Consider the following 19,399-nt stretch of genomic DNA (forward strand, 5'->3'; position numbering starts at 1 on the left):
TTTTTTATTTTTTGGAAAAGAAAATGATTCTAACATTTGCTTATATTAAATAGAACCTGGAAAAAAAAAAAAAAAGCTTGCTGGAATTTCTGCTTTCTTACCCCCTTGCCATTTTTTCCCTAAGAAGATTCACTTTCATTCTTTTCTTCTACACAGGTACATTTATTATTGAATAAGCACTATCATGTGCTTAGTGTGATTAAAAAAAGAAATGCAGGCAGGTCCTGCACTCATGTAGCTCACAAGAGAAAACAGAAATCCCAAGAGATGGCATGGGGGCATTGGACTTGCTTCCACCATCTCTTAAAGGCACAAAAGCATCTTCTTTCCTATTTCTGTTGTGCTCTGTAGCTATGATGTTTCTCCAGCACAGACAAAAGAAGAAGAACACTTTAAATTTCTAATAGATGATCCTGTAGAAATACTTGTTTAATATATGTGAGTGTGTGTTTGAGTTTAGTTCTTGCAGCCCAGCCACATTTTTAATGGGATGTGTTACACCCTTGTGGTTTCAGAGAAACTTGATCAGCAGCTCACCTTCCAATACTGGCAAGGTGAAAGGTTATTTTATTTTTTAAGGCTTTTGCACTTTCCCAAAAGCTGTGTTTGGAACAGCATCACTACTTTATATTAAATTTAAATATTAAACCAGTTGTGTACTACCACAAAGGTATCAAATCTGGAGTAGCTGAATGCCCATTTCCAGGTGCTTGTAGCTACTGTTACACAAAATTGAATTCAGCTGCACCCTGGAAATTGCTTTTGAAATGTCTTTACAAACAGAAAAAAGACTTCCGTACGATAATATTCTTCTCATGCTCCAAACACCTATATTTTGAAAACCTCAACACAACAGGAATTATAGAAAGAATTCTTATTTGACATATTAAAGGCACAACGTTTTAAATTTCATTACTGCTTTCTTGACTGTGTGTCACAATTTCTGTAAAGATCAGGTTCTTGTGCTGAATTGGGAATGTCTTCCCTGGGATGAATCCATTGTTTCCCTGCTGAGTTCGGTGGTTTCAGTTCGTAGCCTGCTAAAAAGTAGGAAGTTCTGCTTAAAAAAAAATCTGCAATAAACAAACCCCGCCTCATTCTGCAATCTCTGAGCAGGAGTGAGGATGGCACAGATTTCCCTCCAAGCCAGCAAGGGGCCTCTGGAGATGCCAAAAGGAGCTGGGAGCACATGGGCACAGCCTGGCACAGGAGGCCGTGCCCATTCTTCGATTACCTGAGCTGCTCCCCTTGCTTAAATATTTGCCTTCCAGTCAAGGGAAGACAGAACTGAAAAAGGATGGTTTGTACACAGGAGCCTGACAGGCACAGAGTGGCCATGGGCAAAAGGCACAGAAAATCACCAGGTGAACATTTCTCTCGGTTCCCAAGTCAAAATCGCTGCCGCGATGACTGAAATCTGCATTTTATCCACACTCTGTCCACAATTTACCTACACTTTATCTACCCCCTATCTACCCCATATTTACCCTCTCTCTAGCCCATATCTACCCCAAATCTGGCCTCTCTCTGCCTGCTATCAGGCAGCACACCCAAAGCTCTGTCTCACCTCTCAGCTCGCTGGATTAGCCAAGTCACTCTCAGGTGTAGTTGTAACTGATAGAGGAGATTTTGGGAGAAAAGAAGAGAGATTTTGCTCCATTGTGGGGAATGGACTTGTAGAAGATTTTAAAAAGTTGATTGGAAGTTTATATGGAAGTTTGAATATCTGTATATAAATACTGAGATAAAGTGTATCAAGACAATACAATAGAGATGACATTGTGAAGAGAGAGATTAAACTAATTACATTTCTTATATCTCACCTTTCTATGAGACTAATAATAGAATGAAATCTTTTCAAACACCTCTCAGTTACCCCATCTTTATAAAACTAAAAATCTTCCAACACTCCATGTCCTTGCCTTAGGTAAACAACACTGCATTCTCTAACACTTTACAAAGCACATTTAGTGACTCAGAAAAAAACCCAAACTAATGCAGGTTTGTAGAAGGAGTTCCTTTTATTACTCAAACTGTTTGTCAGCTTTAATATTACCCTGCTGAAGTTTTGGAAACTGAAGCCTTGCAGATGCACAGGGCACACATATAGGCAGATGCTCACTAACAATTACCAGGTAATATCTCAGCTAGAAATGGGACTGTGACTTTAATGATATTTTCTCCTCTGTATGTTAAGTCAATGACCTATTTAAATATGTTGGCAGCAATTTATATGCCTTGTGACTTTATATTCCACAAAGAATATAAAGTGTGTTTTGTGTTATTTACATTAAAAAGACGTACAATGTAAAACTTCACCTTTGTTAAAAATCACTTTATCCTAAGTATTTAAATTATCTCATGCTTTCAAAAGGCACAATTACTTATCTAATGAGAACTTCCATTCAGTGTTGCATATAATACAAAAAGAGAAAAAATGTTTGAGACATCAATGATAATATTTTAAATATGTTGGCATAGGAAAGCAGATGTCTTTTTTCTTCACCAAACTGACAGTTCAGTTCTGAAACTTTATTTTGAAAAGATTTAAAAAGGATTTGTGTCTTTTGAAATAAAAAATATAACAGGCATATCTAAAAAATACAGAAGAGAAAACCTGATTGTTACTACTAATGAAATAGCTGATGACAAAATAGTAGTCTTTTTGATTTTGATCACAAAAAATAAACTGGTAGTGACAGGATATGATGGATAGATTTGACATCCTGGCAAATCACTGTCATTGATTCAATTATTCTAATTCAGAATAAAAGCTGTATACAGTATGTGTTTATGCTACAGTGGAGTTTTTTAAGTGATTGACATTCATCATATTAGTTAGACAGTTTTAAAAGCTATGTCTTTGTTTTACACAGCGTTGTCAAGAAAAAAAATAAAGAAGAACCTGGATTTCAGAGGGGAAAAAAAAAAAGCAAACCACTTCCCAAGTCTTGGTTTTCCAAACCCATCAAAATATGTTACCATTATTGCATCCTATTAACACGTTCTTTGAAGACTCAATTTCACTCCAGCCATGTAATACACTATTACAAAGACTAAATTTTGAAACTGTAATGCAATCTTACAGCTGGGTGGCTTGGAAGTTCTGCGGAGAAGAAGATATTACCTCTCAAAATGGAAGTCAGCCTCAGAAGAAAGAATGCAAACCACTTTAATTCCCAGGTCAGCTTTGCTTCACTGTTCCTTTGTTTGATGAGAGAGACTCGGGGATACACAGAGAACAGTTAGGAGCTCACAAATTGTATATCTGAGGGTACAAAAGGCTGAGTTACTTGTGTATTCTGCCCTGCTTTAGACCAGCTCTCTGTGACATCCTTCCCCCAGCTCCAACGCACTCTTCTGGTTTCCCAGCATTAATGTAGCTGTCGGTTTGAATTTCCATCTTGAATTATGTCTGTTGACATAATTTCATAGTGCTGACTTCAATTGTTTAGGATTACTGTTTTGAACTACATAAGGAAATCAATTCTTTCCTCTCTGGTTAGGAAATTCCATTCAAGTGCATTTTAGTCCATGTAGTAAGCCATAAGGCAAAGTAATTATCTATAATATATTCTGATTTAAACACCCCCATCCTCAATTACAGGCCTATTAGAATAAAAACTATCTTACGTATTATAAATTTATTATTACATATTTAATAAAATGAGGTAGGGATTTCCTGAAATTTAAGAATGGTGTTTCAATTACAGAAATGCATGTTTTTAAAAATGTGTAGTTTGCTGTTTGAATAACACATGACAACAAATTGCTTAGTTCCATTCCTTTATTTCAATAAGTTCCATTCCTTTATTTCAATAAACCCATTATTCATACAAAATATTATACGTAACTATATAAAAAATCCTTTTGGGAAAAACATCCCTTTATTTTTAATGTAAAAAAAAAAAAAAATTGAAAGGGTAATTGCAATTTTTGTATTTTAAGTAAAGGAACAAAATATTACCTGCTTCCAATGGAGCAGAACAATGGCAGGACCCAACAGAAAAAAAAGATTTAACAAAAAGCAAAACCCAAATGAGACCAAATTTAGTACAAAGAAAGAGAACACGCACACACACACAAAAAAAAAAAAAAAAAAAAAAAAAAAAAAGGAAAAAAAAAGGAAAAAAAAAAAGGAAAAAAAGGAAGGCCTCATATGATAACACATATTTTTAAAGACTGCTGGGTCAAATCATTAAGAAAAATATTTATATAAGTCATTAACACTCCTAATGAGGGTGTCAGCTGAACGTGAGCGAGGCTGCTAAGCAGAACCCACTAGAAGTCCAGGTGCTGCTTGCCGATGGCCATGGCGCCGCATCCTGAGCTCAGCAGTTTGGCGGATCCTGCCAGCTCCTGTTTGCTCGCGCGGCTCACTGTGTCTGACAAGTCTGGAGGCAAATGCAGCCGCTGCGGCAGGAGGGTTTCGGGAGGGGAGAGAGAGGGAGGAAAGACAGGAAAACACGGAGAGAAAAAAAAATAATAAAAAAAAGAAAAAAAAAAAAAAAGAAAAAAAAAAAAAGATGAATTCGTTTCGCGTGGCGCATTTGGAAATGCCGTCTTTTCCCCGGCTGATCCGTGTTTACTCACACAAATAAAGCACTTCCCCAACACTCTTCTAGACTTACCTACCATAATATTATTCTCACGTTCCAAAATACTTCTGTTTTGAAAACCTCAGCACAACAGGAATGATACGAAGGATTTATATTTGACATGTTAAAGGCACAACGTTTTAAATCTCATTGCTGCTTTTTTGCCCGTGTGTCACAGTTTCTGTAAAGACTAGGTTTGTGTTTTCAGTACATTGGATTCTCTAAATTGGAATGGATTTTTTTTCCTTATGAAAATTTCCTAAACAACATATAAATTTGCTCAAGGTATTTAAATACATCTATGGGCATTTTCCCCTTTAAAAACCAGTGTTTCATCTGCATGTCAACCTCTACACCAAGTTATATTTCCTAAGCAAACCAGAAATTTTCTCAAGGTATTTAAGTACATCTCTGGGCATTTTCCCCTTTAAAAACCTTCCCCTTTAAAAACCTTTCCCCTTTAAAAGCCAGTGTTTCATCTGCATGTCAACCCCTACACCAAATTATTTGATTTCTATAGCCCTGCAGTGTAAGTAGAGTTTTATTTTTAATATGCACACACGGTGACAAGAGTCTGAAAATAAATTATATGATGATCAAAAGATGCAGAGGGCTCACCCTGGTTGCACATTATTCTGCTGCATGTTTCCTCCTCATATTCTACTGATAGTGGCTAATAAAACCAAGCAGTGACAGTGGCTGCATTTGTAGAAGGCAATCATACATGTTAATCAAAGCCTGCCCTCCCCAGTGAGTTGTAGGAACATTAAATCCAGTTTACAGATAGGGAAACAGAGACAGAGGTTACATGGCTGCCCACAAACACACGGTCCTTGCACAACAAACCTTATTTTTCAGCTATGAAAAAAAATATTTCCACCCTCCCTCTGAGGGAGATGTAGAAAAGACATGACATTACCATTTAGCTTTTGTAAAGGGAGGTGAAAATTAATGTAAAACTGAGGCTTTACTTGCTTAACGACTGGCTTGCTTTTGGACCCAGGCTGGGTCAGATGAAACAGTTGAGCATCTTCTGCACAGTGCAATAATTTATGAAATTGGTATCATGGAAGGAGCATATTTCTTGAAAGATTTAGTAGGCAAAGGCTAAATTGGGTGGTTCCTTTAAAATGCACTCGCTTCTGAAGGGAACGGGAGAACAGCAGTGGCTGCAAAACTGAATTAGGAAGCTCTGTGGACTGTCCTTATTCTCAGCTTTGCCACATTTTTGCTTTTATCACACCTAAACACAGCTTCCCTTTCTTCAATATTTCTGGAACTTCTGTAACATAAGGATTAGATTAAAAAGCATAGGAAATTTCTGAATTTTCACTGAGCTGACTGCAGAATTCCTCGCTGGCTCTGAGACTGTGCAGCTGGGTGTAGCCTGAGAGATGCTCCCAAGGGCTTCCCACCGCTGGCCACTCCTGGCCGTGGGCAGCACTGGGAGAAGAACTGTGCTGTTATTTTCTCCAGGGGAAGGAAATGCAGAAAATAATGCATGAGGAGCAGGAAAGCCTGTGTGCAGGGTGAGATGCCACAGCCCAGTGCTGGAATAGGAGAGAGGTGTGCATTTACCGGCAGCATTTTGCCTGAGAAGCGCAAGCCGCACACCTGTAAATACCGCACAGCTACTGCAGCTCTGAATTTGAGCTGCACTAAACCAGCGCTGTGGCAGAGAACCCTTCACCCACAGCTCTCCCCTTACTCCAAGGCAAGTTAAACCTGGCTGTGGCTGATGGTGCTGCCCCATTTCTGCCTCCATCACACACAGGGCACGAGCCTTTCTCCTCTGGCTGCTCAGCAAAAGGTGTGCTGGGGAAAGCCACTTGGATGCTGTGCGAGGGGATGGGAGCGCTGCAAAGCAGAGAAGGAGAAGCTGGGAACTACAGGGAAGCACTTGGAAGATCTCTCAATCACATTTTCTCTCTAAAAAAGCGCACAGTACTTTGCTGTGGGCAGGGGGATGTGGGGAGTGGAGAGACGAGTGAAGGAATCCAACCTTCCTCCATTCCCTGCTGGCATCTCTGTCACGAGGAGCAAACAGAACCAAGGCCCAGCAAACTCATCTCACTCAGACACTAAATATCCCTGACTAAATATCACAGACAGGGAACCACTGCAAAACCTGCCATGCTGCACTGGACTTCAAAGTGGGGCAGAAAACAAAAAAATCTTTCATGTAAACGCTGTGTTCATTTGCCACATTTATTCTAAAATAAATATATAATTTTAGAATATATGCTACTATATTTTAAATATAAATAAATATATACTTTTAGAATATATACTACTATAATAGTATATAAATAATATATAAAGAATTATACTTTTATAATATATACAATTATATTAGTGTATATATACAATTATTATAATAACTATATATATAATAATTATATTATATACTATGTACTATGTACTATATACTATATACTATATACTATATACTATATACTATATACTATATAATATATAATATACTATATACTATATACTATATATTATATATTCATATACAATAATCTATACAATATATGTAATTATAATATATATAATTATTATATATACAATTTTATAATATATACTACCATAATAGTGTATATATATACCATTATTATAATATTTAGAATTGATATAATTATATATATAATGTATACAATATATGTAATTATATATATTTTATATATATACACTTTCATAATATATACTACTATAATAGTATATAAATAAAAGTATACGTTTAAAATATATACTGCTATAATACTATATTTTCAATATAGATAAATGTAAATAAATAAATATATACTTTTAGAATATATACTGCTATAATACTGTCTATTTCAGAAAATAGACAGAAGAATGTCTGCAAAATTGCAAAGATTTAGATGGGAAAGTAAAAAATTCAAGATCCTTAGATTGGATGTTGGGAGTGAGTATTTTACAGGTGCATTTGTTATGATACAGAATTTCATTACACAGGCCTTATTCTCTCCTTCCTCATCTTCTTCAGTGAGGAGGATGCACAGTGCTCATTTAGGGATTGGCTGTTCCTTTAGTGACTGGCTAGCCAGTGTTTTATTTTCTTGTCACTGTTTACTCTGAGCTTTTCTGACATATTTATTGTGCACTATTCAAACCTTGTTCTGCAGACAGAATGGCTTTTCAATAGCACATGTCAGTATATAGCACTTGAATGCTTCACAAATACCAACTGTGTTATTTTCCTGATATTCTTGGGAGAGAAGGCAGCAAAGTTACCTCCATTTTAGAGGCAGGGAATTGAGGCACATGAAACACATGGCAAAAGGTATCTACTAATTTCAGAGACAGAACCTCAGTTAGGACTTGCTTTCCCAGAATGTTTAGCAGTTTACAGAATTCCACATGTTCAAATGCTAACTTCATCTGCAGCTGGGTGCTTAGTATTTCTCCAAGAATCCCCAAGACAGGCACTCAGAAAGCAAGAGACACAAAATAAAAGTATTGAAACAAAAACGCTGTGTTGAAGCAACATGACCACACAGAAGTTCAGTGCTATTGGCAGAGACACACACCATACCTTCCATGTTTTAATGATGAGACCATTCCTCCTGTAATCCTTTCCTCTACAATCCATCCCTCTACAATCCCAACTTCCAAACATTATTAAAAAATTGTTGGTTCTCCAGGAGGCACATTTCACTGCCTACATCACATTCATCCTTACAGCAGACCTATTTTGAACAACAAACCACAGAGTCCTTTGAAAACAGCTGAATATTATCTTGTCTTTAAGATCAGAATCACTGGACACACACGTTCTCTGTGAACAAAGCCTGCACAGATATTTCAAAATATCATTCCGTACGTTTTCTGAGTGGAGAAGTTTTCTGTGTGGATAAATTTTCTGTGCAGAGGAATTTTCTATGTGGAGAAATTTTCTGTACGCCCATATACAGGGCTGAAAATAATCCTAATATATTAACACCATTTAAAAATATTGTATATGTAAAGCCACAGACAAAGAGGAAATTGATTGCATGTTAGTGTACAGACATCTACAGGTAAAGCAGCTGGCCTTTATTTTTGGTACCAATAGGGACATTTTGGTCACTTGGGCTAAGGCAGTAAGTGATGGTATGAACAGGCTGTGATCCTTCTGGGACACCAGCACCACATTTCCACAGATATTTGCTGACCACAGAGAAACAATCCCATTTAAAGCCCCAGCTAAACACAAAATGCGTTCTGCTGGACAGACCTCTCTGCTATTTCTGAGGCTCTGACCCCCATCCCTTTCAAGCTCTCTTTCTCTGATCAGCCTGGTAAGAATCAGGATCATTGTGCTCACATTGGCAATCCCAATCCTTGCCCAGGCTTTCCATCCCACAACTGCTTTTCATGCCAAAAATGTCCCTTCTCTGGTTATCTGCAGTCCCCAGGCTCAGCTTTCTGCACCCAAGCTCTTCATTCCTGTCCCTGACATCCCTGCATTTTTTCCTGCCTCTGTTTCCAGCTCCTTTTCCTAGGTTCAAACTCAGCACCAGGCTCCCCTTCCTTGCCCTCCTTGCGCTCACAAATACCAGCTTTGTTATTTTTCTAATATTCTTGGGAGAGAAGGCAGCAAAGTCACCTCCATTTCAGAGACAGGGAGTTGAGGCACATAAACCAGAGTATTTATCAGTTTATCAGAGGGAAGTAAAGTTTATCATGGCAAAAGGTATCTCCCAATTTCAGAAACGGAAATCTGAGGCTGTTAGGACTTGCTTTTCCAGATTTAACAATTTTTAATTTAATTTGTTTAACAATTTTAATTTTAATTTGTTTAATTTAATTTAAGTTGTTTAACAATCCCCTGGTTTGTTCTCCTCCTCCTCCTCTCACCCATTCTGGATGTGTCCTCCCCATTCCTGCTTCCTGCCCCTCTCCCCAGCCCAAAATGTGGGCACAGCTCCCCTGCTCCTAAAAGCAGGTAAACACCTGCAGAAGAATCAATTTTTATGCACTGACTGTGCCAAACAGGTGGGTTTTCACAGGACAGCAAAAACCCATTCATGGCCTAAATGCTAAACATAAAATTAGTTTAAATAATTTAACATTTTTACTGAAATATTCCAGAACCACAAAACTTCATGTAGTTGAGAGCAGGCTGGCAGGGCAACAGTATTTTAAGGCAAAATGTCATCATGGAAAAGCAAAAGTAAATGTGCAAGTGAAAATAGGATCCTACAATCACTCTCCTTGGAATAACTTGGAAAGAAAGGTAAAGGAAAGTGAAATACTAGGGCATTTATCAGTTTATCAAAGGGAAGGAAAGTTTATGAGTGAAATATTAGGATATTTATCAATTTATCAAAGGAAAGGAAAATTTATCAGTGAAATAGTAGGGTATTTATCAGTTTATCAAAGGAAAGTAGAGTTTATCAATGAAATACCGTTTATCGGTTTATCAAAGGAAAGGAAAGTTTATGAGTGAAATACTAGGGTATATATCAGTTTATCAAAGGAAAGCTTATCAGTGAAATATTAGGATATTTATCAGTTTATAAAGGCAAATAAAGTTTCTCAATGAAATACTAGGGTATTTATCAGTTTATCAAAGGGAAGGAAAGTTTATGAGTGAAATATTAGGATATTTATCAATTTATCAAAGGAAAGGAAAATTTATCAGTGAAATATTAGGGTATTTATCAGTTTATCAAAGGAAAGTAGAGTTTATCAATGAAATACCATTTATCGGTTTATCAAAGGAAAGGAAAGTTTATGAGTGAAGTACTAGCGTATATATCAGTTTATCAAAGGAAAGTTTATCAGTGAAATATTAGGATATTTATCAGTTTATAAAAGGCAAATAAAGTTTCTCAATGAAATACTAGGGTATTTATCAGTTTATCAAAGGGAAGTAAAGTTTATCAGTGAAATACTGGGGTATTTATCAGTTTATCAAAAGAAGGCAAAGTTTATCAATAAGATACTAGGGTGTTTGTCAATTTATCAAAGGAAAGTTTATCAATAAAATAGTAGGGTATTTATCAGTTTATCAAAGGGAAGTAAAGTTTATCAATGAAATATTAGGGTGTTTATCAATTTATAAAAGGAAAAGAAAGTTTATCAGTGAAATACTAGAGTATTTGTCAGTTTATCAAGGGAAAGTTTATCAGTGAAACACTAGGGTGTTTATCAATTTATAAAAGGAAAATAAAGTTTATCAATTAAATACTAGGGTATTTATCAGTTTATCACTTTATCAGTGAAATATTAGGGAATGCTGGAGTAAACTTCCTTTGTGCAAAGTTAATTGTGTACCTGCATTCTTGCAGCGTGTTTAATGACATGATCACACAATATTTTCACCCACAGAGGCTGCCAGGAAGGTTTCAATTTGGCATCTTCAGAATCAGACTCTGAATTTTCCTTCGGTGGCTGAAGAAAAAGGAAAAGAAGGAGCAGGGCACAGCTGGGGAAGGGGCTTGGTGGGAGTTTGGTGCTGTTTTGGGCACTCAGGAAGGCTCTGCAGGGTAGGAACAATTACGCTGAAGCCAGCTAAGCACACAGCTTTAGGGCATGCATTACCTAAGGAAAACAGTTTAGACAAAACTTATGACATACTTTGTGTCTGCTCCTCCCTCTGCCTGAAGAAAACTTCTAATTACTTTATTTGTTCTCAACAGGGGGGAAAAAAAAAGGCAGAAGTGGAAGAGGAGATGATGTTAAAGGACAGCTCAGAAGGGACACAGTGAGTCCAGTCCCAGCACAGAGGACCAAATATTCACTGATGGTTTTCTGGGATGCAAAGATTCGCATCATGGCTATTCAAGGAACTTCCAGTGGGCTGCTATGCTTGGTTTATTTATTAATTACATAGTATTTATTATTTGTTGTTTATTTTATTGTTAAATTATTAATGAAATCATTATTTATTTATTAAAGAAATATTATTATTAGAGAATAAATAACATTTATAATAATATGTATATCTTAATATATAATAATATATTATATATAATATAATAAATATAATATAATATAATATAATATAATATAATATAATATAATATAATATACAATAAATATACTATATATGATATATTATATATGATATATTATATGTGATATATTATATATTATAGTATATATAATAAATATACATATAAATATATTTATTATATAATTATATTTAGGTAATTAATTGAAGCAATTGATTTTACTAATGTAATTTTATTTTAAATATTATTTCTTAAATAATATTTATTTATCATTAAAAAACTCCTATTATACAAAAATACCAGTGAGTGGTTTTGTCAGTGTATCCTACTTTATCAAGGGGATTGTTTTAGGGAGGGCTACAAAAATCACATATTCTGTAAAATGCTTTAAGCAATGGAGAGTACAAAAATTTTTTAGCAACAATGTGATAAGCAGGTATATGTGATAAGCAGATATATGTGTATCGGCACAAATATAAAACCCAAGTAATTCTGTATATTACTCTGAAATAATTATTATATTTTCATACATATTTTAAGTGTAATACTGTAGCAAAAAAAAACCCCAAAAAGTTGCAAAATCAGTTGCAAAACCACTGAATCTCATTAAAAATGAGGTGATAGTTTGTCCTTAATTTGATTCATAGTGAAGTAATTTCCCTGTAGTCAACCTCGTGACTCTGTTAACAGTTACACGAAGCTTTAACAGCTGGGCCCAAACTTCCCAAAAATCTTTACAATTCATTTCCTTAGATCTTTGACCAAAACAAAAAAAACAAAAAAAAACCAAAAAAACCCAAAAAAAAAAAAACAAAAAAAAAAAAAAACAAAAAAAAAAAAACAAAAAAAGGAAAAAGAAGAGCAGCTTATTAGTGCAGTATGGCTGCAGGCCTGCCTTGGGGCAGGAGATGGGTTAATGACCTCTCCAGATCCCTTCCACTCCCATTTGCTACAACTCCATGAAGACTGGAGTCACCAAAGCCGAAGGGATTTGGTTCAGGGGGAAGAGGGGGGTGGGGAGAAGAATTTTAGGAATGCTGGGAAAATGAAAGATGCAGACTCTTAGTTGGGGAGCTTTGCATCCCCACTTACTTCTCTTGGAAGCAGAACTCTCCCCATCCCACAAAGCCCCCACAAGAGAGATGTTTTACATGATGTTTTCCCCCTTCATGTCTATTTATTGTCACCTATTAGTAGTAATTTCTACCTTTGCGCTTAATGTAAACACAAAGGTGTGCAGGTACAAGACTAAATTTCTTCTAGAGAGAAAGGTTTTTCTCAGATATTTGACATGGAGGTTACTGCAAGTTTTGGCTTCTTCTCTTGCCAAGCTTGAGGGGCACCAGATATCTGTATTCTGATGAAATTAATTCTCTTTTATATGATACGTGGTCTACTGGAGTGATACATCACTTATACTGACAAAACTTTGTAATTACTTACATGCCAAAACATCGTAATGAAAATATACCAAAATTTCATTATAACTTCTGAGTTAATGGAAGTTCACTTCTCAAAAATGACTGAACAATAAGCACTTGGCCACTGAAGACATTAACAGGAACAGAAAAGTCATTCCAACTGGCCTAGGCCTGTGTCAGGCAGAAATCATGTGGCTGCTGTCAAATTTTGCTCACAAATAATGATGGGGTCTCACAACCAACAACATTTATCTTGTGGAGAGAATGGAGCCAAACTGTTCTCTCATAGCTGCATTTCAGTCTTACACAAACTCTTCCTAAACCATTCACTGTGAATCTTTCAGGTTCGTGTTACAATTGGCTGCGTATTTTAACAAATTCAGGAGATAAAACAGTCGGTAGCTATTTTTCTGTATAATGGACACAAACTCAACTTCTTCCTGTTCTGCTATATTCATTGACACTACATCACCGTTTTTAGATCACAGGGATTTTCTAAACTACATTTTCTAAATTTGCATTTCTACATTTTCTAAACTGGCCTTAAAGAACATGAGACTTGACTTTTAGAAAGAGCATTCTAAAATTTTTCTACATTTTAGGTAACTGTGCTTGGCTTATAATTAACAACCATATCAATTAATGTTAAAACTCACGTTAAAATAACATCTACCATATGCAAGTCGTATTTATTTAATTTTTTTTTAGGTTGCAGCACAACCCAAGCCATCATGGTGTTAACTATTGCTAACACCAGGTGTTGAGAGAAGGCTTCCAGTAAGAATAACTGAGAAATAAACTTCTACCTATATAAGTCTGTCTGCTAAAGGACAGATAGCACTACTGAGAACATTGGAACACAATTCTAAAACTCCTGTTTTCCCCCCACTTAGAGAATGTAAAATAAAACCAGGACAGTTCTGACTTTCACTTCATTTACAGAACACCCATTAGTGTGGGTTTCCAATAGCACAAACAGATTGTTTGAACAGCATTTTTAAAGACACATGGCAAAATTAAAAGCCATTAATAAATCTACTTCCTTTAATTATATATTTTGCAAAAATCCATTTAACATTTCAGAACACTGATACACTTTTCAGTGTATCATCTTTACAAAAGGGATATGATAATATCCAGGAGAATTCACTTAAAACTCTGCTGATTTGTTTGGATGTGCCACATGGTCCTGTTTCTGTTTCTGATCAGAAATCTGGATTCCTGAGTCGGAATTTAAAGCTTGGTTTTATAACACTGGCTGCTGTTCAGAGATATTTGTACCAATACAATTCAATTCTGTACATGTTTGTGTAAAAATGCATCCCTGGGGTATTTTGGGTGGCTGAAGAAGTTCCAGTTGCAGAGTGGGTAGAGATGGGTGGGTTTACGGATGTGCAGCTCCAGCCATTATTTTCAGTGTCAGGAAAGTGAAGTACGGACGATGAGTCCAAACAAACTCATTCCAAAGAAAAATTCCAACACGTGGATTTGTTACATGTGAAGGGACTCAAGTGGAAGATAAAAATACAGCTCCTTTATGTTCTAGCTGCGGTCTCTGGATCATGGAGAAGCTTACAAGAAGGGCTGGATCCATCAGGAATGGTTATAGGCTGCCCAAGGACTGCAGGTGTCCAACTGCTTGTCTGATCCATAATTCAGAGAAACCTGTGGTAATCTCACAAGCAGAACTGGACTAAATACTTACACAGCACACTATAGTAATGTTGATACAGCTCTTATCAGGCACAAATGGAAAGAATGTCTCTGTCTTGAAGAGTTTATGGTCTGAATGCACAAAAGGGGTAAAAAGGAAAACAACAAAATATCAAGGCAGATGGAAAAATGTAATGATTTATAAATATTGTATTAATGCTTTATTAAAGGGTTTTATTTTTTTCCTTCTAACTGAAAAAGTAATGTTCAGAAAGGTGAGTGAAAGAGAACAGCCATAGGGAAAGAAATGGAGTGAAGAAAGGGAAAGATGGAAGGCAGGAGTTGATATAACCTAGTTACATAATCTAGGCATGAGATTGAGAATATATTGTTGAGATTGGAATATACTACCTAAATCCTGAAAGGAAACACTGTTCTAAATTCAAGCAGCAGCTCATGAGTCTGATGGCATCATCTGTGTGTCCAAAGCAAGGGGCATCTCTCCTGTGCATGTGTTCCTTTTGCTGAACATCTCCTCCCTGCGCTCACGTAAGAGCAGTGATGCAAGGCCGGGTGATTCCAGGGCTCTCAGGACAGCCCGGGTGGGTGCTGATGTTCATGTCACATCCTCTTCCCTGATGGATTCACTCAACCTAATTGCAGCTGTCTACACGTCAGCCACTCAGCCTAGCTCACATTATAAACCAGGGAGGGATGAATCCTCCTTGCAAGTGCTTGTCCCTATCTGCTGATTATTCAGGAAACCTGATGACTCCCTCAAACCAAACTCTTACCTCCCAGCCTGAAAGGTCAAGGGGAGGAATTCAGTCCCACAACTCTGTGAAGCTTCCCATTGAGTCAGTGCCTGCAGCGTGTCTGCTCCCTCTCCGAATGGCACTGCAGCCTGCCACGGAGCACAGATTTCCTGTCACACCACAGATGGCTCACTGGAAACGCTCCAGAGCTGCTGGTGATGCCCACGATGCTCTACAGCAACTTGAGGCTCTCTACTGGGAAAGCTTGAGGAGTGTTCGAGGCACTGTGTGTACAAACAAAAGCTGAGGATGTGGGCAGGGGGGAGAAACAGCACTCAGAGCAGAAGCACCTGTTCCTCTGTTCCAGGATTGCAGTGTTAATGTCACCCTCAGAAATTTCAGCTAGATTGAAAACCTCCGCAAATGTTTGAGTTTGCATCCAAAACTATCTGGTAAAGTTCACTGTAATTTACCAGGCTCCTGTCACGTTTCAGAAATCTCATTAACACCCTTGTGCAACTACACCAAATAAGTGATCAAATGTATTCTGCCTCTTGATAAAATCACCCAGCTCACAGAAACCCTTCACAGAAAGGTTCTGCTCCAAGACAGCCAAACCACACTGGCAAGTCTCCATCGCAAGTGCATTTCAATGGTGCTTTGCCAACTCAAAAAGCAAATGTTAGCTGGGGAGGGGCGGGTGGGGGTTATTGTTTTATAGCAGGAACAGCCCTGTGCTGCGTATTTACTTTTTAAAGTCAGCTGGAATTACAAGTTTTCCCTTGCTCGGCAGCCCAGCAGGGCTGGGAAGCATTTCTGGGCACTCAGACCTGGAGCACAGGCTGCCCACAGGGAGGATTCCCTGCCCCTGCTCCCTCCTCCAGACACCAGGGCTTGCTCCTCAGCTTGCTGCAGAAACATATTGCACCACCAGAACACAACAATTATCACATTTGTAAAGCTTCAGGGATAGGAACAATTTAATAGCTTTTTGAAGCAGGCTAATTTTCTGGAGCTTTTTTTTTTTTTTTTTTTTTTTTTTTTTCCCCATTATTTTGCTTTTCATGCATGGACAAGCTCTTCTTTGCTACAGGTATTTTTCTGGGTCTGCTTTGCAGGATTATTATGAGTGGAGGAACACAAATTATTCAATCACTTGAAAACAGCGAGAGAGAGAAGTGAAAAAGGGCTATGTAAGTGCAAACTACTGCTACTAACCTCTGTTTTAAAAAGATAAGAATACATTTAGAAAGCAATATATTAGAAAGATAAAAGTATTGCTGGTTTACAAAACTCTGCACATTTGCAAACAGATGACCAGTTTATTTTTGCAGATTTTCATAAGATAGAAACTTCAGCTCTGCAGTGGCAAATGCCATGGGGAGATACTGCATGCAGTGGCAAAAAGCAGGCCAGAAGAGGAGAAAAAAAAAGGTATTTCTGCTATCATGGAACTGCCACTGAATGATGTTCAGTTCCTGTAACTCCCAGGTAAGGATGCAGACATTGCATAATTCATTTTCCAATATCTCTGCAGCACTAATCCCTCGTGACTCAGAGCTACACTTACAAACTCCAGGTAACAAAGCCTTTTGTGGTGTTGCTTCCAAATAATCTCTGGACTTCAGAAACCCCTGAAGTGTAATTTGATCTCTGTAATATTGGCTCAACCCGTTTTTGCTAGGAAAAATCACATTTTTATTCAGTGATTGATATTACTTATTAAAAGGAGAGAAAAATTGCATTGGTGAGCAAGCAGTCATTCTGCCCACCATTTGGGAACCTCATGCTTTTAAGGAACTTTAAACACAGAATGAGAAGGGGAAAGGTTAAAAGACAGGTCACACTAATTTCTTTTTAAACAACTCTGCTTCAGACAGTAGGTCTCAGTGTGAATGAAAACAAATATATTAAATATGAACGACAGAAACTGGTATCACATTAAATGCAAGACTTTTATTACTAATTTTTGATTAAAATAAACATTGCTATTTATCAGAAAGTTAGGGGGAGGGTTGAACATTTGAGCTGATTCCTACATCAAAAATGTGTTTTGTAAAGAAACTATATGTCAAATTATAGCTATTTGCTTTCAGTTATTTCGTTTTGTACTTTTCATGTGCCAGTATTTTTTTCATTTCGCTTCTTTATTCTGTATTACAAGTAACTCTCTTTAGAGCAATAAGATCTTTAAAATCCCTTTAGTGTTTAGAAATGTCAACAATTCAGTAGATTATACTTGATGAATAGGCCAGATAGAAAAAACCTGCCTCTAGTTTTTTATCTCAAGTGAAGTAAGGTGCTTTGAAGAGCACTTGATTTGAGATTCAGAAGCCTGCCACTATTCAGCCAGACACTCTTGAGAGCTGTTAAGTCCTGACCCATAGCATGAAAACAGGTTGCAGGGAGGGAAGAAACACCAGTAAGAAATATATTTTGTGCTCCCTGCGTAATTATTTCTCCTAAGTACCATTCAAACCTTTCTTGCTATAAAGAAGTAAAAACCTAAGAGACAAGGCAATCTTATCAGACCATCTTATTTGAGTATTTTGAATGCAGCTGGAACTTGCCAGGGGGAACAGCTACAGCACTGGAAAAAGATGAGGCTCTAAAGGAGGAAAAAAAAAATATCTAAATGGTTCTTTCCATTTGAATAGACTACACTGACATAGTAAAGCTTCGTATTTTTGACAAGAGACATAGAAAACAAAGAGGTTTTCACTTCAAAACATGCAGTGGAAGCACGGGAGTGGTTTGGTTTGCTATAACTATAGAAAAATATTTTTTTCATCCTTTGCTATCACTTCCTATCACTTCCACAGTCTAAAACCAGTCTCAATACCAGACTACAATGAATTCATTCAGCATCACAAAGCCATCAGTTTAAGATATCTGCACAGCAATAATAATAATATCAGATGAAAAGTAATGCAAGCTGTAAGTCACACCTTTTGGGGGAATATCTGCTCTTAACAGATTATTGTGCTTGTGCACAGGCTCTCTCCCCCAACACCATGGCTTTGTAACTGGCTCCTTGACTCAGAACTTAGTTAACAGCTAATATTATAGTAAATAGAATAATAAATAAAGAATACAGTAAATAGTTAATAACCTAACAACAGCTGACCACATCATTTGGGCAAATGTCTCTTCAGTCTCTCCTGCCCTACTTTCTGCATCTCTGAGTTTCATAGAGATATAAAAGAAAAGGCAAAACTAGGTCATTCCTGGGCTGAACAAAAGAATTTTTGTAGTAGTATAAATTACTGACCTTTCTAATAAGTCTGTCTTTCCCAGCAAACCAGGTCATCCAATCCAACTCAACTAATTAATGGTATCCTCCAATAACCAACAATAACTGAAGCACACAACCCAGTGAGCTTGGGAGGAATAGTTCTGTGGCTTTCCTAAAGCTGCTGCACTTAAGAAACACTCTCCTAAATGAGAGTAAATTTTGGGGATTGTGTTCAATTATTTTTGTAGTTACTATTACAGTAGCTGTCCCGTACTCATGGACAAGCATCACTGCACCTGAGCTTATCTGGGATTCTGTAGGGTCCTTTTTACCTGGGGTCTTTCACCCCTTAAATCATCACCTGTAAGCTCACTGAATGCCACAGATTTATCAGTGCTCATAGCAGAATGAGAAACATGATGAGACTTTTTGAAATGGCACACAGACAGGAAGCAGCTCACTGAACAATACTGCTGGGGGTGTTATGGCCGCAAGAATAAGAGGACATAAAGTAGGAAATAGCCTCCACAGCCATATTTCTGTGTTATAGACCCAGGATACTGCCCTAAAAGCAGCACTGTGAACAGTCAGACTACCCCATGGATTGAAGGAAACCACAATTCTTATTTCAGAAAGATTTGTTACTCTGAAGTTACCAATAGGTAAGTTTTGAATCATAAAAGATCAACCAGTAATTTCTAAAAAAAATTGCATAATAATAATAATAATAATAATAAATCCTCTATATTTAGGATCACTACTTTTAAAC

At 37.0% G+C, this 19,399-nt stretch overlaps 1 protein-coding gene across 1 annotated transcript in view; it reads right to left on the reverse strand.

The window, feature by feature from the left end:
• Positions 1-4,180: 4,180 nt before the first annotated feature.
• ELP4 (elongator acetyltransferase complex subunit 4) overlaps positions 4,181-19,399 on the reverse strand; it is a 145,130-nt gene continuing 129,911 nt past the window's right edge. Inside the window, exon 10 of the mRNA XM_058806364.1 lies at positions 4,181-4,413. Within this exon, the coding sequence (XP_058662347.1) occupies positions 4,282-4,413 (132 nt within the window). The 3' untranslated portion in view covers positions 4,181-4,281. The remainder of the gene's footprint in view (positions 4,414-19,399) is intronic.

This window comes from Ammospiza caudacuta, chromosome 6 (assembly GCF_027887145.1).
Source record: "Ammospiza caudacuta isolate bAmmCau1 chromosome 6, bAmmCau1.pri, whole genome shotgun sequence".
NCBI classification, from domain to species: Eukaryota; Metazoa; Chordata; class Aves; order Passeriformes; family Passerellidae; genus Ammospiza; species Ammospiza caudacuta.